The sequence below is a fragment of the Typha latifolia genome, chromosome 3, assembly GCF_019914945.1.
Source record: "Typha latifolia isolate L0001 chromosome 3, TyphaL0001v2, whole genome shotgun sequence".
Taxonomy (NCBI): Eukaryota; Viridiplantae; Streptophyta; class Magnoliopsida; order Poales; family Typhaceae; genus Typha; species Typha latifolia.
The window spans coordinates 1509305-1521068 of NC_133088.1; the positions used below are offsets into that span (position 1 = coordinate 1509305).

At 40.1% G+C, this 11764-nt stretch overlaps 2 protein-coding genes across 3 annotated transcripts; both read right to left on the minus strand.

Moving 5' to 3' along the window:
* Nucleotides 1–254: 254 nt before the first annotated feature.
* On the minus strand, nucleotides 255–5534 carry LOC140784736 (phototropic-responsive NPH3 family protein NPY4-like). Of its 2 annotated transcripts, XM_073132267.1 has the most exons (5): nucleotides 5370–5534; nucleotides 5188–5284; nucleotides 2589–2658; nucleotides 1314–2498; nucleotides 255–1150 (listed from the first exon to the last, which is right to left on the minus strand). In XM_073132267.1, exons 4-5 carry the CDS (start codon nucleotides 2358–2360, stop codon nucleotides 569–571), a joined length of 1629 nt encoding a protein of 542 aa, XP_072988368.1. In that variant the 5' UTR covers nucleotides 2361–2498; nucleotides 2589–2658; nucleotides 5188–5284; nucleotides 5370–5534; the 3' UTR covers nucleotides 255–568. The 2 variants fall into 2 exon arrangements, with proteins under 2 accessions (XP_072988368.1, XP_072988367.1); XM_073132266.1 differs by lacking the exons at nucleotides 5188–5284; nucleotides 5370–5534 and adding an exon at nucleotides 3970–4393.
* Nucleotides 5535–10605: 5071 nt separating this feature from the next.
* Nucleotides 10606–11752, minus strand: LOC140783585 (zinc finger protein 1-like). The gene has a single exon (XM_073130518.1). The coding sequence runs from the start codon at nucleotides 11428–11430 to the stop codon at nucleotides 10744–10746; it is 687 nt and encodes a 228-aa protein (XP_072986619.1). The 5' UTR covers nucleotides 11431–11752; the 3' UTR covers nucleotides 10606–10743.
* Between the last annotated feature and the right edge of the window lie 12 nt (nucleotides 11753–11764).

An 11764-nucleotide genomic window follows, 5' to 3' on the forward strand; every position in this document is an offset into this window, starting at 1 on the left:
TTCTGAGTACTTAATATAACCTTGCCACTTAATTAAATTGCAGATATGCAATAAAGGGTTAAGTGCATCTTTTCTCACAGCATTATGATGGTATGATACAGATGGAAAGAAAGAGGCTCCAGTGGAATAAAGTGAGCAGAAGCCTTTGTGCAGCAGAGTATAAACCAATACAATTCTTTTGTGAGGCAATTAATGGGTTTCAGTCTGACCAAAGTAATTTTCCATCACCTCAACCTGAGATTACAAGTGTTCAATTCATTCAAACAAAATCAATAGCAGATTCATTGAACTCTTAATTTTATATCAAGTTCATATATAGTGGACTCCTGCAACACCGAACATGGCTATCCTTTCCTTATGGTACAAGCTAAAAACTGAGTTGTTGTCCATACAGGGAATTCATGAGATAGTAAGCATATCACTGATTACAAATGCTTTCATCATCAGCCTGCAAAAATGGCGCTTGTTTGAGATCCCAAAATGTCATTCATCAGTGATTCTATGTCTAGTTTTCTACTGTCTTAGGAAACAATCGAACAATAAGGTACTATCTTAGTTTGTCTTTGGACTATGAAACTGAACGCCTCGAACTTCTCGAAGGGGTAGACTTAGTCTCCTCCGGATTAATGGAGCCTGGACTCTCAGACGTGTCGGTGCTACTGTTCTCACCATCATGCCCTTTGTTAGACCAGAGCTTGCTTAGTATCTTCTTTGGCATCAAAATTCCTTTCACTTTGCTGTTGCTCTTGTCTTCACCATTGTTGTTGACATCCGCACTGCCACTACTCCTTCCACTTCCCCCAACTTTACTGACTAGCCTTGTGGACCTGAAGGAATTAGTATCACTGGTCATTGCAGCTCCGTCCCAATCATCTTCAGTATTTGTCGTGGCAGCTGATCTCGAGCTACCATAAGAATTACCATTCTCCTGAGGAAGTAGCGATCGCATACTAACAGGGAGGTCAGCTGCCCCACCGCCACTTCCAGTAGCAGATGCTCTAATTTGCTCAAAGAAGAGAACTTGAACCACCACACGGAGAGGAAGGCGCTCGTTCTGCACTGCGTGCATGCATGCATCTGCTGAGAGTTTTTTACAGTCCATCAGACCGCATAATTTCTTCTTCTCACTCTTAGATAGACTAGGATGCTCCTGTACAAAAAGAAAAGAGCATAAAGGATATGCAAATATAGCAAGTTTAAACAAACATTGACGGATGAATGCAGAATCAGAATCACATAACTTGGATCACAAGGGAAAAGCAATAGAATGGCTAAAGCTGAGAAGATTAAGTCTTGAGAACAAGAGAAGTTACCTTGAGATACATGTCAATGGCACGATAGAGTGCATCATGGACTGGCCTTGCAGCAACTGATATCATTTCAGCTACTTCAATAAATTTTGAAAGAGGTAGGCTTGGGTCTTTTGAAACTTCAGCAAGGTATCCGTCAATTAATTTTGCTACAGCAACCTTTGAGCTGCTAGAAACAAAAGTTGGACTTCTAATCTCTAGAATTTCCTCTGTACCCTGTGGAATGGTTTGATCATCACCACTATGATGCATTAGAAACTCTTCTACTATACTCAGTGTCATGTCAATACTGTATCTAGTGTTTTCCCCCATTGTAGCAGGAATTATAAGGTCGGCGACAGAAGCTTCTTCTAACTGGCAGCCAATTCTCTTAATTAAATCATTTCGACAAGTTTCACTAGAATCCAACAAGCATGCGGCTCTCAGTAGCTTTAGGAGGAAGGCACACTGAACAGAACCTTTCTCGGTTGGTAATAACCGTATGATGGTTTCCAGAATTGCACGGTGTCTACTAACATCGCTTCCATTGGTTGCCGTACCTTTAAGATAACTGGGCAGCCTTCTATAGGCGTAAGCTCTTAAAGCTTCTCCAAATACTTCTCCGGACATTCTCTCCTTAGACTTGATGGCCATTATTACCCGCTTATAAAAGTCCACTTCAAGTTCACAGAGGTCCTCAACCCACCAGTCATTGGGAACCAACTGTTGCTTTCTAACACCATTCCAATGTGGATCAAGACCATTTTCAGATGGAAGCTTCTTTCTGTTGTAAGTGTAAGACCACTCAACCTCGCAAGGATCAATGGAGGCCCTTGAAGCTATAGCGTCAATGCAGTGGCTAACCACCTTCAAATCCTCAGACCAAGGTAGTAGGGACTTTGTAGTCTGTAGAACTATGATCGAGTCCTTCCAACTGCGGAATATGCTTGAATTTAAGAATACTTCTAACTTGTAGATGAGGTTTCCTTTATCAATGCTTTCGTGCATTTCAAGGTACTCTGCCGCACAGCGAGCTGCGACCACATTGTAAGCATTGAGAGTGACGATCATACCGTAACAGAATTTAGCACATATTTCAAATGCAGCAGGTCCGCCTGGGATGTCAGGAATGTCAACTTCATCATTGCTTTCCTCACTGACAGAGGCCACCAACTTTTGCAAGCGAGAACTCTTGGATAAAAGAGGGAACTGCATAAAATAGTTGACAAAGAATAGAGTAAATGAGGAAAGCTGAAGTCTTCTTGACAAATTTTGAAAATGCACAAGTAGAGCCACCACCTTATGTAGATAAAATCTAACATCTCCTACATTAACAATGATGTCAGTTGCCAACTCAGTTGCAACAAACCTGAAAATGTGAAATCTTGGATGAGATATTCAGGAAAGGAACAGTACTAAAGCAATCAAACTAAAATAAGAAAAGAACATAAGCAAGCTCTTAAAAAGAATCAGGATTAAGTATTAACATAAGATGTTGAAAGTAGTACACAAACAAAGGAAAAGCTCATACACAAATATGGGAATATTATACACTTAATGTTTGCTTCAGAGTACACAAAATTCAACCGAAAAGAAAAGATAGCCTAAAAGGTAATTCTTCACTTGAAACTTTCTTCAGAGCTATTCACAATTAGCGTTAGTACCGACAATATTTTCTACAGGTGATATATTAGAAATCAAAGGAATTCTCTCTAATATGCCTTAATTCTAATCTCTGTTCCATCAACTTTTTCCCAAATCTTCCCAGATGTAAATCTTAATTCGACAGAAACTTGTTTGAGGTTCTCCTTGCTCATCTGACATGTTGAAAGTTGAAACAAGACCCTCTAAGAAAAGCATCTTTAAAGGCTCTCGCGTAAGGTCTCATGGCATAACCTATCATATAGGTAAGCACATCACAACTAATACTTTGCAGCATGGTTTGAATGAATCAAAACAAATCCATTTAAAGGCCCTGAAACCAGCAAACTGGGGGTCGAATAGTATGTTTCAACCTGGTTACATTTCTTTATGCTATTTGTACCAGGAACCGGTCTATGGATGTGACGTTTCAGGCTAATACACACTGAGAAGCTAGAAAAATGTTGAAGAACTTATTCTTAAAAAAGATACCACTATTGAACAAAAGATATGTATAATATTCTGACCACACATATCACTCATCAAAAGTAAAATCATCCTAAAGGTAGTCCTCTAATATGGCTTTTATCTGAGAAGGGGATTAAAAGCAGATCCTTGATGATATACAGTGCTTCTAATTATAAACAGAAGCACACTGACACCAAACAACATCAACATCTGATATTGTTAGCAATGAGGAACCCACCTCTGATATCAAGTTCTGGAGTCATGATCATTAACCACCAGAAAATTTGCAAACAAAGATAGCCTTACATTTGAGATATTTCTTGAGTCAACACAAATTACATCCTAAAGAGCCTAACGAATAAGGGAGAAAAGAAAAATAAACTCCCGCTAAGAATCGGCCTGATGCACATAATAAACAGTATCTATGCCACGATTCCAGAAGAAAATAGTAAGCTAAAGAATATAAATTATTTTAAAATAAAGAGATAAATTGTATTAAAAAAGAATAAAGTGTCAAGAGAAGTATATTTCATTCTCAATAGTGATAAGAGTAAGCTTGCAAGAGCTGCACCTTATATTGTTCCCCTCCGTCTGGAAAGCATCCGGCTTCGATCCAAGCTTCATATACTTCATTGTGCTCAAAGAGAAAATTTTAGACCTCCTCTTCCCACTACCACAGCACCAACACCTAACCCTCCCTAACCCATCATAAGTGCAACTATATTGCTGCCCCACATGCCTACCAATCTACAACAACTTGTAAAAGTGGTGGATGGAACTTCCACAAGCAAGAAGATGACCAAATTAACCAGAGACGAGAAAGAAAAAGAACAACTTTCTACGGAAATGAACAACAATTGGGTCTAAGATCTAGACTTGGATGGACAAGAAACCCCAAGATGCGGTCTAAAAAAGAAGGCTTAGTGTCTCCCTGGCCGCGGCAACGCCCACAGAGTACGGGAGCAAATGGGTCAAGCAAAAAACGCAAAGGCAACAATCCCTCTAGATTAGTAAACAATTGGAAGAGAGCAGAGACACCCACAAGCACTAAACTGACACCACCGCCCACTGCACTATTTGTTAATAGTTTTCTCTCTGCTCAGCTGTCTCTGGTGCTCCTCAAATGTCCCCCCCCCCTACTATTTTCTTCTCTTTCTTCTTCCTCCTAATCTCAAGAAGCAAACCCCAAGAACCCACACACTTCAATTCACTTGCAAATTGGCTGATTGTATCACCTGCTAGGAAAAGGACAGCAACTTGGAAGTGAGGGGAAGAGAGCATTTAAACCGAAGACAATAAGCATCTTTTCTCAGAAACGGAGAAGGGAGTGTAGGGAGACCAAGAGGAAACATGTAGAACATGAAGGAACCCAAGAAGATCATGCGCCGAGAGCTCTATCGAGAAGTAGAAAAAAACAAAAGGGAAAGGAAAAGAAATTGTCTGGATAACTTCCGGGCAAAATAAATGCAACCCAGAAGACAGCATCAAGCGGATAAGTTTTTTTTAAAATTTTTAATGTGATAGTCTCGAGGGAATCACAAATGCATATAAGCTCCAAGTTCCAACTAAGAATAAGGTGAGAATCTAAAGGAAAAAAAAAACAATTTTTTTTTTGAAAATGGACGAGTTCCATCAGAAAGAAAATGAGCTAAAAGAGACCCATTTAAGAATGAGCAAAAAGAGCATATCGACAACTAAAATAGGAAGATAAATAGAATATATAAGAAGCCCAAGAAAGAAAATTAACAGGAAAACGAAGGGGGCGAACGATCGAAAGTAAGAATTTAACCTCTCCGAAGGAGTTTTACAAGTATAGCTGCAGAAGAATGAACAGAAGACTCATCACCACATTAATGGCGCCACCTTCCCCACGCCTTCGTCCCACACTATCTCCAAAGAAGAAAGACGAGTAACCCACAAGGAAAAAGGAGGAGAAAAGCGACTCGAAATCAATCAAACACTTGCAAGTACCTAATATTTGGAGATCTATATAGTTTCTCTATTCATTCCGCATCAAATTCTCTATCTTTTCTCTGTCCACCGCAAATTGCTTCTCTCTTTCTCTCTCTAGATCTCTTCCACACTCTCTGTGATGACTGGCCTTAGCTTCGGGTTTGCTTTGCATCTAATCCATCTGCCGTTGTTGCTGGTATGGTATCTTAAAAAGAGCCTAACCACTGCTAAGACTTTTATGCCCCTCCTACTGTACCGTTACCGGAGAAAAATTACTGAACTATGGCAGTTTTGCAAATCAACCCTTATATCTTACTCTTATTGCAATATTGTTCATCGACTCCTCTGGTCCTCTCATTCCGTCCCTAGTATTTGCAAAATAATAATAATAATAATAATAATAATAATTCTTTTCAATATATAGACTCATAAATTATTAAAAATGTTTTACTCCCTAAAAAAAAGTGAAACGATCAAAGTAACGGATACTTATAGTCACGATATGATTTACATATTTATGAATAAAAATTAAGTATTTAATATATCTTGAATAATTTAGGAGTCTATAGAAAAAAAAAGCTTAGAGAGTTATGCAGAAAAGGTTTATAAGTGTAATTATTCCCGAAACTTTTAATATTTTTTTTTTGAGAAAACATACGTAGACAAAAAAAAATTCCTTCGTTTAAGTTTTCTTGCAATAAGGCTAAATTGTAGGTGCTGATATGCGAAATTCCCTAATTAATTAGTAGTAATGAGAAATTTAGGTTATCGGAGCTCTAGCTTTATTTGTTACTATAATGAGACTTATCCGTGCATAAGAACAAGGGTTCTTAATGGGGCCAAGTGTGGGGCACTAACAAATCCCGATAAGGTCCTCCATCGGAAGCTTTATCCGTGCAAAAAGACTCATTTGGAGTCTGGCCAAGCATAGAAGAATCCGATAACTTCCAATGATAATGGAAAACCTCATCTTTATCCTCACCTCTCTCTCTTATTACTTAGCTTTATTCCAACTTTAATTCAGGTTGGATCTACTGGCCCATATGGAAAACGAAGTTGGATAACATATCCATGCATGTCGGCAATATTGATAGACTTCGGATAACAATCGTCCATTTAAGTTTGGTGTTGATAGATTGAGAGCAATTCGGAACACCAGTGAACTTTTATCGCATCGCTTCCAGAATAGTCCTTCCATTCTCCTTTTAATTATCATACTAGGGCCCAGATTTCCACTATTGCCAGTAGCATAGCTGGACAAAGAGAGGATTGGAGTCTATCCAAATGATATATATATATATATATATATATATGTTATGCACTCGTGGACAAAGTCACCTTCAACCTGCATGCAGTGAGATCTATAAACCTATGCTCTATCAAAGTAAAAAATAAATAAATTAAAGAAAAAGATCAAATTACAGTTTATCACTCTCATTATCAAATCAGGTTATACTTTTATTGGGATGATGAAGTCTTTTCGCATCACCGGTTTCATATTGTTTATAGTTTGGTTTGTATTGTTTATAGTAATTAAGTCGATAAGGAAAATAAAATGTCAAGAGATATCATTTTGTTTATAGCTGAGTTTGTATTGTTGCTTGTATCTTTATTTATGATATTTATCAGCATCCAACTTTGACCATGTATGCAAAATTTACGAGGCAACGTTAAAAGTCGTCCTATAAGATAATCCCAATAAGTTTACATAATAAGTTTCTATTGGGAATCGTAAAACAAAAGAAAACATTGTACCCCTCACATGGAACTCACTTGAGAAGAGCTTAATTTAATCCAATCACCATCTCTCTTCTACCTTGGCTTTAATTATCTCTAGTTTTGACACAGTAGCCCCAGGTGAATCATATCAAGATGTTAGTCTAATTAGTATACCTATATAATTAACTAAAGGATCATTATTTGTATATTTTATGCTCCATCTCCTGAGTACTCCACTCTTCTCCATGATGGCCCTCACTTTTGATCCCACTTTTCTCTGGCACAATGTGAACCTTAACACATGGTGTTAATTGGAACCTTGTGATCAGGAATCTCTTCAACGTGTTCAAACCTGAAGACTGTAGGCATGCTTAGTACTACCTTTATTGGTATGCTTGTTATGTCCATAAATTAATCAACTTATGAGTTAAAGTACATGAAAGATATTACTCTTTCAGACTTGAGGAATCTTGCAGTACGTTATTAGCTTTGAAGGTTTAATTACTAGTTGCAAATCATAATAGTAGGTGGTCAGTTTAAGTCTGACATCTGAGTCAAAGGCTAATGAGCATGCAAATATTTTATGTAAATTTTGAACAACTAATGCTTATGCATTATGATAAGTTAAATCCATAAAAGTAGGATGTTTATATGATGGGCCGTCTCTTTGAACTTAAGTTGTTAGGCAACGGTGAATAAATAATGACCTGTGTATATATATACTATCCTGTTTCTTGAGAACCAATGATAGAGAATGGCAAACTTGATCTTACAGTCCAACACTCTAGACCTCACACGTTCTCCTGGGAATAGGAGGATTACTACTACTACTTCTACCACTACTACTACTACTACTACTACTACTACTACTACTACTACTACTACTACTACTACTACTACTACTACTACTACTACTAACTGATATGGCATTGCCTTGCAAGGCATGTTTCTTATTCACTGCGGTCCCTCTTCCTTTGTTTGGACTACTTGGGTCTTTCCCACCTTTGGCTCAATGCTTGTGGAACTGAATCTTTTGAGAGATAGTGGTTGCACTCAACAACAAAGTATCTACTGCTCCTTAGTCCACCTATGGCGTGGATACTCTAACTACCTTCCATATCTCACTTCACATCAAGTCGAGTCCCCTTAACCAGTTCATAATTGCATTATTCATAGGATTTATGTAGAGAAGAACCTAATGATGAGTAAATGAAAGAGATCTACATGAGATCATGGCGACAATGGAACAATATCAAAACAAAAGGAAATAAATCTCCCACGCTCTGAGTCAATGGACTGCGACACGGGAAAGGAAGTATCCATATCTGCACAAAGTTGTGGGTCTCTCTCATGGATGCTACCTCAAATGCTTTTATATAATGAGAGGTATAATAATGGAACAGTGGCCCAAGCATGGGGGGGTAGATTGAGGCAATCCAACTTCGCTTTGGGAATTGGAGTTTGGTTTTGTGGGCCAAGAATGCCTCAAGAGAAACATGGCACACAAAGAGAGGTGGAAAGGGGCCACTGTTTGATGATGATCATGATGATAATATTTTAGAGTATTAATGAAGTCAGTAGTTTGGTGCACCAAAAAAAAGGGTGTGCATGAATCTATGCATGCATGCATCATCCTTGGCCCAAAACTAGCTGGATCTGAGAGGAGAAGATCCTCCGCAGCCCCAAATGCTGGAATTCGCTACATTCAGATATTTTACAATTCAAGATTGGCTACAAAAGTATGTATATAGAGTTGTAGATTACTTGTCCATATCATAGCAGAAGTTCCCACTCTATAGACCATGGACCATCCTAACCTCAATTCAAGTCCAAGTGCATGTTGGCCAACTTGAATCTATTCCTCTTTTTTTTCTTTCTTTTTTGGTGCCAAATTCAATGTATGAGAGCAATCCTACCTTTGACTTCATTCAAAGTCTTAATACGTATCAGGACAAAATTAATTTAAACCATTGAGAACTACACCACCATTAATCTATCCACTTACATGTATGTATATACATAGTCACCCATTGGTTTCAGTTCGCTTCAACAGACTTTACCTGCCATCAGCCAACTGTATTCAAGTGGCCAGATCCAGGAATTCCACATAGGATGCCATTAGGGGAACAATGTTCTGCATTAATAAAAGCGATTAGTGCCGTAATTTCGGTTAGTTGGCACCATGTGGATGTGGGATTATCTTAATAAGTTATGTCCTCCTAATGAGGTTTCAGTACGTGACATGCCGCGACCAGCGCCCCGTGGCATGTGTTGATTGGCCGGCGACAAATTAACACTGGATTACATGCTAATCTAGAGTTTTAGTTTGATATAACCATCCTCGGTTGTTTCCTGATAACCTGGCCCAATTAAAAGGCCTAATGGGCTTATAGGCTGGATTGGATTTAGGCATTAGGCCCATAGCACAGCGGATCTAAATGGCCCAAAGTTATCCATTATGTGATACTGACCTAATCATGATTCATTGCAATGTCTGGATCCAAGCTGGACGATTTAAAGAAGCTTCTGCTGAAATATTGGTATTTATAATGTGAGGGTGTGAATCCACGAGACTGCCATGCATAAGACCAAGAATATTAATTTGTCTACCTCGCATTCTTTTGTTCCAATTTGTCTATAATATCATACACCTATCGATCATTCCTGGAGATGCAATCATGCAACAGTGGCTAAAAAAGAAAGGACCGTCCATTCTAATATTAGACTAGTCGTTGTGATTGCAGCAGTGCCAACCACTCCAGTGTGAAGCTAGGCAGGTACCAACTTGGCATGACTCTTAGCCATCCAACTAATTCTTAGTCGTTGGGGAGGGGGTGTTAATAGAAAAAGACGAGGTTCATGTGAGGGTGAGATTAGCCCTCTATTAAACCGAACCTTAACTATTGGATCCGAATCCGAAAAGCCATCCCAGTACTATCTAAATTGTGTGTACTATACTAGTTTCTCTCTAAAGGATTATCAAATAGTTGAAGCTTGTGAATTCCTCATTTTCTGTTAGGTATTAAGCTTGAATTAGTTTTGTTGGTATTAATAATTGGTTTTGGACCAAGCCGACCTCCATAATTCTCTGCCTAACTTATGTAATTTATCTTCCAATTTAGTAGGAATTATGTTACATCGGCACATAATTATGGTTGCGTGATTATGAATTCGTACTCATTAGGTAGTGGGGATGCACCCCTTTCAATGAGGCAGTTAAGGGGTTCGAAGAATTAATGCCATTTCTCTTGACAGCTTCAAACGTATGCATTCATAAGATTTGATCAGCTTGACCGGTGAATCGCAATAGATAAGTTTGACTCTGAACGCTTCGAATAAAAGTTAGTTGACAAAGTCAAATTCAACGAGAATACCAGTCAGCTAACACTCACAATTAGATTGCATACCAAAACGAAGTTAATTGGTAATTATGTTAGCTTCCACATAGATCCAATATTTAGCTCCCCAAGTCTTTTAAAAAAGAAATCCAAGATTGTTACACAATCATAGAGTGGAATACAAGGCAAGCAACAAGTTTGAAAACAACAATAAATCGTTTTTCCATTCCTAACCAGAACTCAACCACTTACAAAGAATAAAATAATCCTCTGTACACAAACACAATATTAAAAAAGAAAAGAAAATACTAATAAGCGATTAATTGAAGTGATAATTAAGCCGGGATTAGGAGTCTTGGCTTCTTGAAGGCAAGAGGGCTCTGAACCTCCTCTTCCTCCGCCGCCACCACGCACCGCCGGCTGACGTCGAACCCGACAAACTCCGGCGTCGCAGGAATGTTCAGGTCGAACCCCCGGTGGCTAGAGCTTCCCGCCTCCGACGCTGCCGCTCCGGCGGCCGCGCCGCCGGAGCGGATGTTGCCGTCGTAGTGGCACCTCTTGTGGCCCCCAAGCGCCTGCCCGGTGGGGAAAGTCTTCAAGCACACCGAGCACTGGTGCACCCTCCCGTTGCCGGTGGAGGCCCCGACGGACGCCGCAGGCGATCCGGTGGAGGAATTCGCCGGCTCTTCGGAGCTGACCGGCTTCCGGTGGCTCGTCTTGTGCCCGCCAAGCGCTTGGTAGGACCCGAAAGCCTTTCCGCAGACGGAGCACTTGTACTCCACCCTCGCCGAGGACGGCGGCGCAGCCGCCGGAGATGGGTGGTTGGTCTCTGCTGCGGCTCCACCGTTTCCTCCGCCGCGGGCGAGCATGAGGAGGCAGAGCGCTAAGTACTCCTCCTCGGTGGGCGGGCGGTCGGAGAAGCGGGAGCGCTTCGAGCGCTTCCGCTTCGCCCACCCCTCGATGTGGGGGAATTCCTCGTCGCTTGCCTCTTTAATCGTCGTATGTACAGCTTCCACCGCCATGGAGTAGAAATTGATAGCTATAGGGAGAGAGAGAGAGAGAGAGAGATGGATTGTGAAGTGGAATTGGAATTGGAATTGGAATTGGAATTGAAAGGTAAAGAGAAAGAGGAGTGGAAAGAGTGATGAGAAGGGTGGGTGAGTGGAGTGGTTTTATATATAGAGAAGTGGGGGTGGAGGAGGTGGGAAGTTGCGTCTGAGTTGGGGTAGTTGTGGGGACGAAGTAAGCAACGTGGTCAACGAGGAAGCTTAGCAAAGTGATGAACTGGTGAGTGAGAAGCCAAGACTGGATTACTGGGATACAGCGAGGAAGAAGCGATTGTAAGATACATAGAAC

Excerpts from the sequence above, each read along its gene's own strand:
- LOC140784736 (XM_073132266.1), bottom strand. The coding sequence starts at position 4,031 with ATGAAGTATATGAAGCTTGGATCGAAGCCGGATGCTTTCCAGACGGAG. Across the intron at positions 2,659-3,969 it reads ACGGAGGGGAACAATATAAG|GTTTGTTGCAACTGAGTTGG; the intron begins GTGCAGCTCTTG and ends TCACATTTTCAG. Across the intron at positions 2,499-2,588 it reads TTAGATTTTATCTACATAAG|TTCCCTCTTTTATCCAAGAG; the intron begins GTGGTGGCTCTA and ends TATTTTATGCAG.
- LOC140783585 (XM_073130518.1), bottom strand. The coding sequence starts at position 11,430 with ATGGCGGTGGAAGCTGTACATACGACGATTAAAGAGGCAAGCGACGAG.